Source organism: Musca domestica, unplaced genomic scaffold (assembly GCF_030504385.1).
Source record: "Musca domestica strain aabys unplaced genomic scaffold, Musca_domestica.polishedcontigs.V.1.1 21, whole genome shotgun sequence".
Taxonomy (NCBI): Eukaryota; Metazoa; Arthropoda; class Insecta; order Diptera; family Muscidae; genus Musca; species Musca domestica.
In genome coordinates, this window is record NW_026712258.1 from 6,232,860 (window position 1) to 6,251,391 (window position 18,532).

The window sequence follows — 18,532 nt, forward strand, 5'->3', positions numbered from 1 at the left end:
GATTACATACCTCTGACTTACCCAACAGGTTTTGATATCTTTTGGGATAAGATATTTGAGCTTTGCCTGTACCAAGTAAACCATGTATTAAATGTTAAAGACAGGCTGTTAGACTTAATTTTTTCGTCTTCATTGAATATTTCGATTTCTAGATGCTCTCCCTATGTACTCCCTGAAGACAGTTATCACCCTACACTTTCGATAGACCTCGAATTAAGAAACGCTTCCCTGAATTCTAAATATGTTAATGCTTCTATTGATAGGCGTAACTTTGGGAAAACAAACCTTATTAAACTGCGCTCTATTTTATCTAACACTGTATGGCATCTAAGTGATGACATTGACTTATGTGTCTCAAAATTTTATGAGCAACTTAATTTTGCATTATCTAGCTCTGTACCTATAGCAAAACAAAATTTAGATCAGGGTCCTGCTTGGTTTACCCCTTCACTGAGACGTTTAGGTAATTTAAAAAGCAGATTATTCAAAAAATTTAAGACGTCGAATACTGCACTGAACTATTCAAAGTATTCTTCCGCAAGGAGTAGATACAACTCTGAAAACTGCAAATGTTATTCCCAATATTTAATAAAAATGAAACAAAACTTGCTACATAATCCCAAAAACTTTTTTAAATTTGTAAATTCCAAAAAGAAAGCACATAAATTTCCCAGCAGTATGAAACTTGGCAGTAGTGAATCTTCTGACAACTTAGTGATTTCTAATTTATTTGCTGAGTTCTTTCAATCTTCTTATACCCAGAATACTTTTAATGGTTCTTACAGCTATAATATTGAGAAATTAAATCATTTTCCCCGTATTATCCTGACAGATGACGAAGTTTTCTATGGGTTAAGAACACTACGCTCCTCATTCTCTCCAGGCCCTGACGGCGTTCCAACGTACATTTTAAAATCTTGTGCTAGTGAAATTTCTGTACCTCTCACTAAAATGTTTAATTTCTCCCTATCTAAAGGATATTTCCCATGCTTTTGGCGATCGAGTTTTGTTATTCCCCTGCATAAATCAGGAAGTAGGAGTGTCATCAGTAATTATAGATGTATCGCTAAATTAAGCGCCATTCCTAAACTCTTCGAACTTTTGGTATCACGAAGAATATTACACTACATAAAAAGCATAATTTCACCTTGTCAACACGGTTTCATGAAAGGTAGATCTACAATTTCTAATCTATTAGAATTTGCTTGTCATGTTCATAAAGGCTTTGTGAATAAGCAACAGACTGACGTTATTTACACTGATTTTAGCAAAGCTTTTGATACGGTAGTTCATAAACTCTTGGTTCAAAAACTAGACTTAATGGGTTTCCCAACATCACTCTTAAACTGGATATCCTCCTATTTACATAATCGTACACAAAGAGTTATTTTTAATGATGTCTCTTCGAAGAACATCATTGTTTCATCAGGTGTACCCCAGGGAAGTCACTTGGGCCCATTACTGTTTGTTCTTTACCTTAATGACCTTCCAAACGTAGTTCGTTTTTCCAAGATTTTAATGTACGCTGATGATGTGAAGCTTTTTCTTCACACAAATTCACTTAGCGATCAAATCTCTTTGCAATATGATTTATACTCACTCGTAAACTGGTGTAGTGCAAATGGTATGACCCTTAATCTAAAAAAATGCAAAAAGTTGTCTTTCTTTCGATCCCAACCTTTATTATCTAATTACTTTATTGGCTCCCACAAATTGGATAATGTGGATTTGGGCGTAATATTAGATCCTAAGCTTCGGTTTCATTTGCATATTGATTCTTGCGTTAATAAAGCGAAATCTTTACTAGGATTCATCAAGCGCTGGTCTAAAGAGTTTGATGATCCTTACGTAACTAAAAGATTATTTGTTAGCTTAGTGCGTCCAGTATTAGAATATGGCTGTATATTGTGGAGTCCATTTTATAAATTTTACTCTGATAAAATTGAATCTGTACAAATTCAGTTTTTAATTTTCGCTTTACGTGGTTTAAACTGGAACGTTTCCGAACCTCTTCCTCCTTATGAGAGTCGGTTATTATTAATTGACCTTCCATCACTTGAAAGAAGACGTCTTATGTTAAGAGCACTATTTATCATTAAATTAGTACGCGGTCTCATTGATTCTCCATTTCTTATAGGTGAAATATACCATAATGTTCCTTCTCGCAGAACTCGTAATTTTGAACCCTTAAAATTATCGTTTGCGAGAACTAACTATGAACTTAACAACCCTATGAGGTCACTTTGTGTTATTTATAACAGTTTATTTAACACTATTTGCTTAAGTAATCCATTAAATACAATAAAGAACTATATTCTACATATGTAATTTTGTTTGTTTAATGAGTATTTCGTGAATTGTTTCATGTCTTTGTCTTAATTTTCCAAACTCATTTTACGGCATCTTATCTACATCTCCCCAAGCGGAACTAGTAGAACTCGCCTTTGAGTAATAGTTGTAAACAGTAGATTGAAATTCTGTTATAAATTACTAAGCTGCTTGATCATCTGGCACTTGATCTACATTTCCCTTTGCGGTACAGTAGACACAGCCAATGAGCAGCAATTTTTAAAATCTGTACCTTGTTAACTTTGTTTACTAATCTGTGTGTGTCTGTTATTTTTTGTTATTTTATTTACTGGCTGATGAAGTTTCTGTAGCCGGTTGAAACCATTGCTAACCCGCCTTAGTCCGGACTTTGGTGTTTGCGCGCTCTCTACGTATAGGGAGGTGGCCCCCTCGGTCGGCAGGGGCGGGTGTGAGAGGCGTGGGAACGAACGAAAAAAAAAAAAACCATCATAATTGCCGTGATCCTTAGAAACAAGCGTTACCACAAAAATCCTGAGAGTAGCCCAAAAATAACTACGTCCGAAAAAGAAGACAAATTAGAGGAGATCACCACATCAGATACACCATGTCCATCGGCTGCCAAGAGGGTCAAAAGCCTAAATAATATTCCGTTTTTTTAACAAGGTGATGACAATATGTTCATACGAGGACGTATGAATTTAAAGGGGGAGGAGTTAAGGAGCAACATATTCATAATATTTTTGTGCTAAATATGATAATATGATCAACCATGTGAACAAGTAGTGCAAATAGTTCCCATAATAAATGATATCAGGTTACATTATGGGAATAAGATGTTTGCTAGAATAAAACTGATGACACAGCGCACGTGTCGACAATGCCGTGAGAGCGGAGTTGGCAGAGACTTGCAGCGAAGCTAGCTTAAGTTCATAAACTGTTAATTTTAGTTTAGTTGCCATTTATATATCTAAATATATCTCTCTTTGCCAGAAACCTGGCAAATTTACTGTGAAAATCAGACTCTAGATCAGTTGGCAAATGACCCGTTGTTTTATCGCAAAATTGTGTTTAGCGATGAGGCGCATTTTTAACTTAATGGGTTTGTTAATAAGCAACATTGCCGCATATGGAGTGAGACAGACTCCATTCCATCCAGAAAAATGCGCCATATGGTGCGGTTTTCACGCTGGTGGCATCATCGGACCTTATTTCTTCAAAAATGAGGCCAGAGCTCGCGTCACGGTCAATGTAGATCGTTCCGCACCATGATCAATGATTTTTTGTTTTTTGTTAGGAGATGTGGCTTCAACAAGATGGCGCTACGTGCCATACGGCGAACGCAACCATCGACTTATTGAAATCAACATTTGGCGATAAGATAAGTAAGATTTCGAGAAGTGGACCTGTCAATTGGCCTTCAAGGTCGTGCGATTATTTTCTGTGGGGCTACGTGAAGTCACTGGTTTATGCTGATAAGCCAGCATGGTAGAAGAATACAGGTAGTCGCTTCGACACAGTTGCTGGGACAATGAACTGTCAAACCGATTTTGGATTTGAAAATGTTGAATGAAAAATTATTAAAATTTGTAAAAATTGTTGAGAAATGCATATTGTAACAACCTCCGATTTGCATCGTATAAGAAAATATATAAAAATGTACTTATTTTTGACAAAACAATTTTAAAATTTTGACATATCAATGTTCGCAAGCGTTGATGCATCTTCCTATATTCTTCTATCATGTAAGCCAGCAACAATTGACGCCTTGGAGTCCAGCATGTTTCGTGTTATTCGTGACATACGGCCAGCAGTGCTCGAAAAAGTGGCCAAAAATTGGACGTCCAGAATGCACTTCGTCAAGAACAGCCGCGGTGCCCCGAAATCATTTTCAAATGTTAATGTCTCGTATTGATCTTTCGAATAAAGGTTAGATGTTTGTTCTATGAAAATGTGAAATTAACCTTTTTTCTTTATACAATTTTTTATTTCACAATTGTCGCCTTTATTAAAGCTTTCATTTCAGATTTTCATAGAACAAGAATTGAGCACCCACGTTTTACTGTTGCAAAATAGACATTTTTTGCTTTACTCCCTGTAATGGTTGCAAGTTGCTGTTTATAAAAGTGTATTGAACGATTTTTCAGATGATAAACATAAGGGCATTAATATTTATAATAGGCTTGACGAATATTTAACCACTGTGTTTCTGTCAAAAACTCCTATTAATTGTCTAGGTTTAAAACTTTTTCGACGTATGTATGATACGTCGGAAATGTATGTCATATACATCCCAATTTCTGACGTACCATCTATGATCAGCATTTTCATCCAAAATGCTTTTCTATACTTAATGCATAAAAAATTAGTATTAAAATTTAAACACAGCAAATGTAATATTATCATCATTTTGGCGATCGTTATAGATAGATTTTATTTAATAAAAGGAATTAAACAAATTATCATAACTTATATACACATATTGTATGTAAAGCTTTCATATCATTTAAATATTAACATACTTCAACTCTAAATATGTAACAATTAATTAAGTAAGAAAAATACATTTCCAATCTCACGTCGTGAGACCAATGGTCCAACAGTGTTTCAAGTGTAAATCTATATTATAATCATAAATGTATTATATTATTAGATAAGACAAAGACAAAAACTATGGATAATTAAAACTAATTAAAGCACTGACGCGAAAAGGCAGTTTTGCCCAGCAGAAATATGCATTTTTGTATTCCTAATTTGTGCAAACTTATGTCTGGGAACTTATTTGGACACAAATGAGAGCCACAGTTATTGTATCCAGATGCATGTACATAAGTGTAAACAACGTACGCTAAATAACCTAGACCGTTATCTCGGTGTTCTGTTCACGCTGTATCTTATTCCGATGATATCTCTTATATATTTGTATATATTTTCTAGTCTATAAAATAACCAATATGTATATATTTATGTTTTGTATATAGGATGGTTCAAATTGAATTCTTTGTATTAGAAACATCAAATAATGAGCTCCTTAGAACCATTCTGTTAGTAGTTTGAAGACGTGTGTTCGGTTAGAGCAGGAAGTATATTTTCTACAGCTAATTGTCTAGAAAAAATAGGAAAAAATTAAAGGATGATGAGAATTGTCAAAATTCTACTCACCTATCGTCAATGTTGTGATAGGACCCAGGGGCCGAGTTTGAGCGTCCAGCACGAACAAAACGTTCCAAACGTGAGCCACCACGCTGTGGAGCTCTCCCGGAAACTCCGCGTAAGAATGGATTGCCGAATGAATGTTGTTTTAACATAGTTTTAATCAAAATAAGTGTGTCTAGTTTCGGTATGCTACGGACTACCGTGTTAATATCATTATCATCGACCTGTACCAACCGACAGTTATCCTCTTCGCTAGGTAAAGGATGTACGCCTAACGCGTCAACCCATGGGTGAATCTGTAATAAATCTGTATTTATGTTTCCTTTTCAAGCGATCCTATCGTAAGTATGTTACCTTTAGTTGTGGTAATGTAATGCGAGTTTGCGGATCTTTAGTCAGCATGCGCTCTATGCAATCTTTCAATTCCTTTGGTATTTTTATAGATTCCGGAAATAAAAGTGGACTGCTTTTAATTTTATCATATAGTACTGGCACGGAGTCAGCCACAAATGGTACGTTGCCAAAAACTAAAGCATAAAGTGTAGCACCTAGTGCCCACACATCGGCCGCTTTTCCGCAATATATGTTCTGAAAAAGGTAAACAGCATTATATTTATTACAAATTTTTTGATATGTTTATTAACGTCATATGTCAAAATGTTGGGCTACGTTTTCTAAATAACATTTCAGCTGTCGTAAACCAGGATCTTCAACTAGAGCAGTGCTGAAGTTCTTGATTTGGGATACTATTGTAACACAGACTTTTAATGGATTAATCTCTGCGTGTTTAAATAGTAATTTCAATGATTATAGCCAAAAGAAGACAACGAAGTATAATTTTTACTGTTTATATCCTGGTTTTATAATAATATTTTACCCTTCGTTCGTAAATTTGACGATACATATTTTGGTTTTAGTAACAAATATTTTTTTTCTGTAAATGACAATCACGCGAAATACGAATGTTATGCTAAGTTCACATGGCACGTGAACTATTCACTATTCCTTGTTCGGCCATTAATTAAGAAATATCTACTTAATTCCCCACACAAAATTTGCTGAGCAAAAAAAGATTTTGTTCTTTGATCCATTTAAATCCCTCTCAGAACTGAGATGAAATGTGTGCCATCCCTAACAAGCGAGAGCATTTATCGAAAAAATTAATTATGACATTTAAAAATTCAAAATAGAAACATTTTATGAAATTTTAAAAAAATTTGAGAAGACTGAAAATTATGAATGAAGACTACAATGTTGAATGGCGTATGTACATTCAAACGAAAGTAAATTTAGTTTTCTCTCTCATCCAAGGTACGCATTTTCTCCACGAGATGAAATTTCCACAGAAAACTGGAAATAAAAAAGGCAATATTTTCGAAATTCTTGTATCGACAGAAAAAATATTTGACAATTGTCTCTCCAGCAGAATTTGAAAATAGAAAAATACAAAAATTTGTGCAAAATGTCGACATTTTTAAAAAAAGTTCAAAACATCAATGAAAGTTGTAAAATTAATGATATAATAAATCTTTGGGAGAAAATCAATAATTTTTTCTATTCATATTAGTGAGAATGTCATGTATTTTCGTATAAATTGCCATTAAAATCAAAAAACAACATTTTTGAATAAAGGAATTATTTTGCTATAAATTACGAATCGTGTCGTATGAACGGGTTAATTCGTGTACCTAATTCTGAGAGCAAACAATATGATTGAAAGTGCAATGAAAACATAGCATTAGACTATAGGAATACACTTATCGTTTTATTTTATTTTATTTCATGAAGGGGAAAATAAATATACTTCCTTTAAGGGCATTATCATCATGTAGCTGCACCATACATGACATATCATTTTGAATATAAATTGGCATCAAAATTGTTTAATATTTGAAGTAATATAGGGGTCCTTTGCAATAAAACGCAATATTATGTTTAAGGCTTATTACTATATAATTTTTAATTCCAATTTATTAAAATGTAATTAAAAAATAATTAAATAAAAGAAACATGCATATTAATCATTGTTAGTGCGAGCCGTCTTGAGAACGTCTTTATCTATGCGCGTCGTAAATGCAACTCATTTTGTTTATTGATATGTTATTGCCTCATATACAATCTTCGTAAGATTCTCCCTTAACTCGGCCTCACTGCGAAATTAGTTCACCGTCGTTTTAATCTTCTTCTCTGGGCCGAAGCTTAGTTATTTAAAATGACTTTATCTTAATTTTACCATGTCAATAACAGATATTTCCATTTCCTCTCAAAAGATCACTTGTTATTATCATGTGGGTAATATTCTGCGTTTCATAATAGTCTTCGCTGGCGAATTCTGAACCACGGTCTGAGATGATGCTGACAGCATTTCCAAAATGTGAATTCTGAACTACGGTCTGTGAGGATGTTGGTAGGATTTCCAAAAGTTTAACTTTGTTGTTGGAATTTAGTTTTTACTCTTTGCGCATGTTTTTTTTTTAAATAAAAATAATCAATTTTTTTGACCCGGATCTTTTATAAAACCCCCAAAAAGTCAAAAAGGGCCCATTATGGGGATCAACGAAATTAATGGCAATTTATAGCTGATATTCTCACCTTTCCAAAATGCTGCAATTTGTCATCCGCATAACCCGATTCTAACCAGTTCATTAAAATTATGTTTTCAAAAAAAAAAAGGGCTACGCGAACCGTCGTTGGATTACAAAACACCACATTTAGAAAATTTTGGTTCACGTTAGCGGGTATTGGATATAGTCAGAGGAGAATATCTCAAGCCCAGGCCGAAGGCCGGCTAATTTACCAAAAGTGTCAAATTTAGAAAACTTTGGTTCGCGTTAGCCGGTGTAGGACATACCCAAAGTAGAAAATCTCAAGCCCCGGCCGAAGGACGGCTATTTACAAAAAGTGTCAAATTAAGAAAACTTTTGTAATTCCAACGACGGCTACGCGAAATAAACCTTTTTTTACTGAAAACATAATTTTAATGAACTGGTTAGAATCGCGGATTGAAAGACCCATATCTCCGGATCCGAAGAAGGTATTCGCACAAATGGTAGCATTTTTGAAAGGTAAGAGTGTCAGCTATAATTTGGCATCAATTTTGTTTACCAATAATGAGCTCTTTTTGGACTTCTTGGGGGTTTTATAAATTTAATTTATAACAACTTTTTGGATAGGTATTTTCATTAGCTTTCCAAGGATACCTATATTGCCTATATCGGGTAACTGAGTCCGGGTCCATGCCGGGCCTTGAACGCGGAATTTCGGGTCAACAATCTGTTGTTCGTCCCCCAAGAAAAAATATTTTCCCGGAATCAGGGTAAAAATACCTTCCTCTGGGAAATTTTTCGAAAAAATCGAAGAGTTTTTACTAAACTAGAGTTGTTCCTTTTATTTAATGCGAAATTAACGTTGCTTTAGAACATCTAAATAAAAAAAATAAAATATATCTGTCATTTTTAAACTCACCCCGTTTATTTGTTCTATTCTTGGGTCCAAAGTAGTAATTCAAATATCACCCTCTTCCTGTAAACCGATTAATCGGAAAATTTGTATACACTTTGGATTTTGGTGACAATACAATTATGTTTATTCATTATCATTAGAAATCCAAGATGGCGGCCTCTACAATATTGCGGATAACGTAGGGTTTATCAATTCCATCAATATGGGTATGAATTGAAAGTGCCCAACCAGTATAATACAATGTACTATATAAAATTAAAATCCAAGATGGCGGCTTCTACAAAATAGCGGATAACTTAGGTTTTATCAATCCCATGAGTATCAAATGAAAGGTCTCAACAAGTAGAATACAATTTTAATAACAATTTTGTATCAAATATGAGTATCAAATAAAAGGGCTTGATAAGAAGAATACACTGCACTATACAAACTCAATGTTTAAGATGGACGCAGCCACTAAATGGCGTATAATAATAAGATTTAAGTTTAGAAATTGCATCTGTAATTAAGGCATCTGATTAATCCAGCCTGAATCCTCCACCCAAGTTAAGATTTTGTATCGTGTTGAGGACTTTGTGGCGTTAGGGTAGCTAAAAATGATACGTCGTTAGCGGTACTCCACTCAAGTTAAGGTGAAAGGTTAAAACGCGGCGAGAATTGGGTGGATTAGGGTGGATAAAAATGATATGTTGTTAGCGTTTTCCACTCAAGACACAGGCATATCTTGTTGTACATAGCCTTGCCCCTTTATTGGACCTCTGGGGGTCGACCGTTTAAATGTCCAGTACTCGTAGGAACAAAATGGTAAAAAATATAAAAAATACAAACACAAATAAAGCAGAAACTGCAACACAGCGCAAACGAAGTCTTCAAAAAGCGAAAGAAAAGTATAACAGGTATGTCACCACTGTCCGGAAACTACTCGCGTATAATGAGGTAACAAGAACAGAATTTTTGATTGTCGAAGAGAATTCCATGGTGTTTTATCAAATGTTATGCATGATGGACGCTCGATTAAGGCATATTATAAACTGTGAAAATGCGTTTTTGGAGGAGTAAAAGTATTACTTTTCGGTGATCTTTTACAACTGCCTCCTATAAAACGGTCAGGAATGCCTGTTCTCAAACAGCCGAAACATCTCCAAACAGCTACATAAATGAATTAAACAGAATGCGAAATAAAAAATAGAAAATAAAAATAAGTAAAAAAACGAGACCTCAAGCACACTTGTTTCATTAAAATATAAAAAGGTCGAATAAAAAGGAAAAACATTAATTGTAAGTAAAAAAACTTTTTAAGTTAAACGGTTTTATGTTAAACTTACATTGCAAAGTTTAAGATAAATGTACTAAGAACCAAAATATGGAAATTATAAAGATATGCATAGACTAGACTAAAATAAAATCGTCAATAGCCTACAAATTATCCACATAATGTAACTACGTGATGCTATTCGTAACTACGTGAAATCTAAAATAACCGAACTGTCAGATAACGATATAAATGTATTCAAATTTAGTTCCTCTCAACGACGTGAAATTTCCTCTTTTAAAATAAATGTGCCTCACAAAATATTAAGTACTATTGTCATTAACTCGTTTTGGCCCGATGGTGCCTTAGTGGAGGAATTTGTTTTCAGAGAACGTACAAAAAAGCCTAGATCTGTGAATATTCAAACAGCATCAAACAACTAAATCTATACTATATCAGAATATAAGAGTTCTTAACACTAAATTGAGTAACGTTTTCCTTAAAATTGTATACTGTGAACATAAAATAATTGTTTTTACTGAAACTTGGCTCAAACCTGATATTCTTGATACAGAAATATTTCCCGATAATTATCTAATTTTCAGAAAGGATAGGTTGAATAAAAAAGGTGGTGGGGTTCTGATTGCAGTCCACCACTCGATTCCTTCGGAAGCTGTCGATATTTTTGTCGACCCAAATAATGAATTTGTTTGTGCAAAGCTAATATTCTTTGGTAATACAATATATATAACCTGCTCATCTATTACACCCAATTCAGGGGTTGAAACTTACTTAAATCACGCTGATCTTATTGAAAAAGTTTCATCTTTGCTCACAGATAACTCTACTTTGATTTGCATGGGTGATTTAAATCTTCCTAATGTTTCTTGGGTCTCGGGTTATACTAAATTAGATTATGTACACTTACCCAGTTATACTTGACGCTTTTTGGGATAAGATTTATGAACTTTGTTTATACCAAGTAAATTTAATACTTAATAGTTCTCCATTTGTAATTCCTGAGGATACATATCATCCAACGCTCCTTTTAAACCTTGAATTAAGGAACACTCTGTCCAATATTACCGTTATTAATAATTTATCTATTATGCGAAATTTTGCGAAGGCCAATATACCCCTACTAGGCTCTCTCTTATCAAGTTCTATGTGGTGCATCAATGGCGACATTGATTCATGTGTTTCTAAATTTTATGAACAGTTCAGTTTCGCTCTAACTAGCTCCGTACCAATGGCAAAACGATTAGTTGACCAAGGCCCTGCTTGGTTTACACCTATACTAAGACGTCTACGCAATATTTAAAATAGACTTTTTAAAAATTACAAAAAATCTAACACTGCCATAAATTATTCAAAATATTCCATGGCAAGAAATAGATATATCTTCTCAGTATTTAGCCCAAATGTGGCAGAATTTATTAAGAATTTCTTTAAATTTGTAAACTCCAAAAGGAGAGCTCAGAAATTTCCCTCCAGCATGAAACTTGGTAGTTAAGAGTCTTCAGACAATCTTGAAATTGCAAATTTATTTACTGACTTTTTTCAGTCTTCCTATACCCAGGCCAAATCTAGAGGCCCTTGCGAAATGGATACCACTACATTGAATCACTTTCCCTGCATTAGCTTAATCCGAAGACGAAGTCTTAAACGGTTTGAAGACATTACGCTTCTCATTTTCCCTTGGCCCTGACGGTGATCCAACTTATATTTTAATATCTTGTGCTAGAGAATTATACTTACCTTTGATTAAATATTTAATTACTCCTTAAAAATAAGTTATTTTCCATGCATCTGGAGATCGAGTTGTGTTATCCCACTTCATAAATCAGGCAATAGACGTTTCATAGATAACTATAGATGTATTGATAAGTGCCGTTCCTAAACTTTTTGAATTTTAGTCTCACGTCAGATGTCACATTTTATAAAAAGCATAATATCACTTTTTTACTTTCAACCTTTTAGAATTTGTGTGCCATGATCACAATGGATTTATAAATAAACAACAAACGGACGCTATTTATACAGACCCAAAAAGTTATCTTCAATGATTCGTTTTCAAAAATTTTTGTTGTTTCTTCTGGCGTACTTCAAGGTAATCATTTAGGTCCTTTACTTTTTGTTATGTATCTTAATGCAGGGAGAATCACATTCGATTCTCTAAAATGTATGTACTAATGTATGCTGATGATGTGAAGCTTTACATGCATATAAATTCCCTTGACGATTCAACTTTCTTACAGTACGATTTACATTTCCTTGTGAACTGGTACAGTGCAAACGGTATGCACCTTAATCTTAAGAAATGCAAAAAATTGTCCTTCTCTAGATCTCAGCCAATACATTCTAACTACTTTATCGGTTCATACAAATTGGAAAATGATGATTCCTTTACTGACTTCGGTGTTATTTAAGATATTAAACTACGTTTTCGTTTGCATATTGACTCATGTGTTAATAAAGCCAAATCTTTATTATGTTTCATAAAACGCTGGTCTTAAGAGTTCGATGATCCATATGTCACCAAATATTATCTGTAAGCTTAGTTCGCCAAAAATTAGAGTACGGATGTATTCTGTGGAGTGTCGAATCAGTTCAAGTTTAATTGCTGATTTTTTTTGATCAGCCTTTGAACAGTAGTCTTTGTTTAACATATTATTTTCGCTGTTATTTGTTTATATTTGTTATAAGTGTTAAGTGTTAGTGTATTTTTATCTACTACTTTACCGGCTGATGTACAACCCACTAACCCACGAATGGTGAAGTCGCGTGGGAACGAACGAAAAAAAGGTATCCCGAACAAACAAGCCAACACTGTTCTATTAATAGACAAGGCATTAATAAACAAGACAAAACCAACTTACATGATTATGCTACTTCGTTCATGTAAAACAAAGCATAGCCAGTGGATAAAGATGAAATGTTTATAAGTTCGGTTGTAAGATTTAGAAGATTTTCCAAAAGAAATTTAGTTTTATTTAATTGTTTGTTTCCTCTTCCATTGAGTTTACGATCTCGTGACTTGGGTAAAAAAGTTTTTTTTTTGTCATAGGAGTTATTTTTTAAAATAACTCCTCGGGAGAATATCCCAGACAAAAACAAGGGAACTGATGAGGATTAGTGGCTCTTTCCAAAACCTAGGTATTCCTGCCTTGCCCCCTGGTAAACATTACCGTCGTTATCCACTAATAAACAAACCTTTTGCAACAACAAAATTCTATGGTATGCCGAACAAACAAGCCAACAATGTTCTATTAATAGACAAGGCACGGTCGACGAAGGTCGTTTTTATTGTAACAGATAAAAAGAACTTACATGGTTATGCTACTTCGTTCATGTAAAACGAAAGCATAACAAGTGAAGAATGTTGAAAATGTTTTTAAGTGCGGTTGTAAAATTTAGAAGATTATCCAAAAGAATTTTTGTTTTATTTAATTCTTTGGTTCCTGTTCTATTGAGCTTACGATCTCGTCATTTGGGTAAAAAATGTTTTTTGTCAGAAGTAATTTTTAAAATAACTTCTAGGGAGAATATACCAGACAAAAAACAAGGGAACTGATTACGCTTGAATTATTTTTTATACAGAATTTGGAAATCTAGTATTTCATCTCTTTGATTTCAATTTAAAACAATTTATGTGTTTAAGATTTTTGATACTAAAAAAATAATGTTGGACATTTCTAAAAATTTCCACACTTTAATTTTAGAAACTGATGAACAATCTTTGGAATCAGAGCTTAACATTTCTATGTTTTGATATGAAATTCCATCATGGCGAATTTGGAACAAATTTTTAGTTATGTACGAAACTTACTTGAGACTGGTTAATTGGAAGGAAAACTTTATTGTAAAGATTAGGTAAAAATTAAATAGCTCAGATTGTTTTAATTCCAAATTGTTTAATACCAAATTTGAAATGAAGTACTTAAAATGTATATAGAAACACGTACTATTTGTAATGTAATGAGATTTCTGTAGAAAATATAACCACATACAGACAAACTATAAGAAATTACCAGTTTCGGAAAACGTGGGTCTTTCTAAAGGGCTAAGTACATAAGAAGCTTGAAGTCATGGCACGGCCTATTTTGTGACATTTCACAAAGGAATTACAGAGCCGCACTAATATCCTGCCGTCGTTTTTCATTATAATTTGGCATTAATATGCCTAGCCATGACTTCAAGCTTTTTATGTATTTGCAGCCTAAGTCTTCATGGATTATTCTTCCATGACCTTACAAAATACACTGCGTCTTAAAGATCTCCCGAAATATAGAATTTTTATTTTTTAATTAAAATGTGCACACAATAATATGAATTTAGAATTCATTTTTAATTTATTAAATGACTTCGTTTGTTCTGGGACAAAATAAAAAGACGTTTTACTAGTCCGGTGACTGCTTTGACATTATGGAGAACTGTGGAATAAAACCCCCCGCAAGTCCCAAAAAAACTTTTGACTTCTTTCAAATTCTTAAGTATTGTGTATTTTATCATCGCCTCTGTTTTCTCTGGTAGTGGGTAAATCCTCTTATCCTTATTTACATGGACAAGATATTGTATACGTCTCTTTAGGAAATGCCATCTTTAAACTTATTTCTGGTCCATATTCCTTGCATGTGTCCAATACTCGTTCTAAATTTCTTAACGCACCACTTTCTCTGTTTAAGGACCTAAAAATCGCGTTCATGTGTCGCAAATGGTACCTTCTTAAACTGGTATTGACCATTGTGTGTTACAAATGATGTGTATTTTCGACTTTCATTATTTACAGGCACGAGAGAGAAACCATCAAGCTCATGCTAAATTAGTGGCAATAGAAAATGATCCTTTCGGATTACTTTATTCATTCTCCTGTAGTCTATGAGTTCCATTACGTTTACTCGGTAGCTAGTTGTTGATCATATCAATAACTTTTTCCTTAACGTTATCTCTTGCCGTTTCTCAGAAATCAATTTCCATGAAAACACAACCATATTTCTTAACATCAATTTCGACTTCATTCTCAAAAAATCTAATTGGCTTTATTTTGTTATTTCCAAATCCGACAAGATATACATTTGTTTTTGTTAGTTGAAGCCTTTGTTAACGTTTTCAGTTACGATGTTAAACTTACTTCCAGAATCGAATAAGGCTAAGCAGTTCTTATCTCCCAACTTTACATATATTTTCATATCTTTGTCTGAATTTAACGGCAGAACGTTTTGTTTTAATCTTTCGAGAAATGGTAGTAATTGTTGCAATTGAATCATTTAATTCCTTTGTTGGACCTTACTGCACATTTAAAATATTTCATTTCAGGCTTTTCGGATTTTTTTTGTCACTTTCGTTTGTACTGGCGCAGAATATTCTTATTTCACTGTAGACGTCCGCATCAGTTCGTGAGATCGAATTCTCTTTCTAATCTCGTTTAAATTGTCGGCTCCAAAAAATAGTTTTGTTAACTATTGAGTTTTTAATGCCCTCCATTACGTACTGTATAAGAGCCTTGTGTTCAATATAACCTCTTGTTGCAATTTCTCTCATATGAAGAAAGTACTCTTGAACGCACTAATAGTTTGACATTTTCCTTTCTATCAACTATCAATTACGGTCCAACAAAGCCTTCCTTAATTGCTGATATAAAATAATCATATGAAATTGATCCTCATGCATCATTCTGGCGTTCTCAAATTCATCCAACCACTAGCGAATTAACAAATTCTTACTTTCAGCTAAATTTCTTATTGTGTCTTCTATGTCTTGTAGTCTTATTTTGCGCATCTTTTGTTTGTTGCCATTCCGAATGTGGCTGCATTGTTGTTGCTGTTCTACATACATATTCTGCTTTGCAAATTTTGAGTAACGACATTAACTTCATTACCACTCATTTTTACCTTGAAGTGATTTCTTCTCAGTACAATTATTAAATCATTGTCATTGGTTGGTTCACGTTCTTCATCTTGCATCTGACTGTCTGCGTCGTCATCGTAGTGCGCTTGATTATCTGCGTCGCTGTCTCCGGCGTAAAATACATAAAACAGACAAAAACATAGCAAAAATACATAAGGAATAAAAACGAATGAAAAAGAAGAACAGATCTCAGACACACACACACAAACGTTTCCAAACTCATCAGTTCCTACATAGAAAGATTCAGTACAAGGCCTGTAAAAGCCTTTTGCAGGCCCATTTCTTAAATAAGTTTGCGGTCAAAACACATAATTGTGATTTGGAATTTAAAGAATGTCAAATCACAATAGCGACTGATACGTTTATTGTGAAAATGATTTTAAAAGTAGTCTTCTTGTCTAAATTTATGAAGGCTTTTGTCCGTTATTCTTTTTGGTCTGCTTCATACAATCCAATGTTGCGTAAAATCGCTACAACCGTTGCCTTAGACAGCTAAATTTGCCATCGCTACAACTCTAAAACAGTGGTTTTTAGGGGTCTAAAATCATCACAAGTAACGGAAAAACCACCAACTTGGCATCTCTGCACAAACAAATATTCCAAATGAACACTAAATCATCGGCTGTTGACAAGTACTGTTTTATGTATTTGACTTTATGTAGGTAGACATAATTATAAAAATATTTTATCGGACATATTAGACGGCAAATAGACTCACTCCCAATAGACTTACTCTTTTGTAAAAATAATATGTGATAAACATCAAAAGATATAATTCAATATCAGAAGATATAAATACTATTGAGGTGGATTAACACACGATATAAAAAAAATTCACTATGTTGTATGGTGCTTTTAGCTTGTCATATTTACCTGTCCTAGATTCAGAGTTTCAGGTGCCCTAAAGGCAGGTGTTCCAGCTGTCGAGTAATTAGTCATTGTTGAATCTTCTCCGATAAATTCATTGCAAACTCCCAAATCAGCTATTTTTACCCGTCCACACTCTGTTAACAAAAGATTTCCTGGTTTAATGTCGGCGTGAATTATTCGCTGATAATGCACTGTGAAAGTAAATAGATAATGATAAATATAAATAAATATTTTAAATTTAATGTTACGAATAAAATTACTTTTTCTTCATTCTATGGCGTTCAGGATATAGAAAAATTGGTATATATATACTTATATGTCGATATCGACGTAGAATTTTATGGTAAAAAGAATATAAATGCGTTGTGGGGTCTAACATGAATATTTCGAGGAGTTACAAACGGGATGCCAAAGTTAATATATAATATAATAACAAGTTTTAGAATCCAGTAGTGTGAATCTGTAATTAATTATTATGGATAATAGAATTTTACAATAGTTTATAATTTGAATAATTTTTTGGATGGAATTCTCAATCATTCGACTTCGTCAATGAGTCCAAATCGATTTTGGACCTTGACTTATCAAACCAAAGTCGACTAAAATGGAAAGCAGTCCATTGCCATATTATCAAAATTGTGTCCAACAGATTTGTTTATTGCAGAGCAGATATATAAAAACGGTATTGGAACAGCAACAAGAAGTAAAGATGAGTTCTTCTATTTATAGTATTGAGAAGTTGAATGAGACCAACTACGACTCATGAAGTTTCTCAATGAAAGCGATGTTAGTTCACCAGGAATGCTGGGATATTGTGAGTGGTTCCACAAAGAAAAGTTCAAGAAACATGAAAAGGCGCTTGCAACAATAATTCTGAGTGTTACGGCAAGGCAGATCTCATACATCAAGGCATGTAAGACATCGGTAGAAGCGTGGAATACTTTGCGAGATGTACACAGATCCAAAGGCCCAGTAAGGAAAGTCACCCTCTTCAAAAAGCTATTGGCCTTGCGTATGGGTGAAGATGATGCAATACAACATCATGTTTGCGAGTTTTCGTCGTTAGACGACAAGTTAGCTGAGACCGGCATAAAGCTGCAAGAGGAGTTGTTCGTCATAATGCTCCTGGCAAGCTTACCGAGATCTTATGAAAATCTAGTGGTGGCATTACAAGTTGGCAGAAGAAGCCGAACGAAGAAAAACCATCAGCAAACAGAATGCGAAGAAGTTGCATTCATGTCGCACAGAAATAACAAAGAAAGGGTTAGACAATTAGATGTGTACAACAACAGCAGGAATGGACGCCCAAAAAGCGAGAGTACAACAACAGAAATGGAAAGTGGTACAGTTGTGGGCGCAGAGGGCATTTTGCTGTTCAGGGCAGAGACAGCAGTAAGACCAGCGAGGAAACGCACACATGCGTACTAGAATCGTCGAACAACAACAACAGCGTTTTGAACTCCAGCGTGTGTTGTTGTGTTGTTTGAAAATTTTGTAGAGCACACAGAAACGATCAACTTGATTGGCGACAAAAAAGTAGTTGCAAAGTTGAAAGGCAGTGTGTGGCTGGCAGATTGT

General features: G+C 34.1%; 1 protein-coding gene across 7 annotated transcripts in view; it reads right to left on the minus strand.

The window, feature by feature from the left end:
• Positions 1-4,701: 4,701 nt before the first annotated feature.
• Positions 4,702-18,532, minus strand: part of LOC101894121 (calcium/calmodulin-dependent protein kinase kinase 2) — a 162,939-nt gene continuing 149,108 nt past the window's right edge. For all 7 annotated transcript variants that reach the window (XM_059122820.1, XM_059122827.1, XM_059122819.1 and 4 more), the window contains 4 exons: positions 16,958-17,145; positions 5,818-6,051; positions 5,470-5,759; positions 4,702-5,413 (listed from right to left, as the gene is read on the minus strand). In XM_059122820.1, coding sequence (XP_058978803.1) covers positions 5,353-5,413; positions 5,470-5,759; positions 5,818-6,051; positions 16,958-17,145 — 773 coding nt within the window. In that variant the 3' untranslated portion in view covers positions 4,702-5,352. The remainder of the gene's footprint in view (positions 5,414-5,469; positions 5,760-5,817; positions 6,052-16,957; positions 17,146-18,532) is intronic.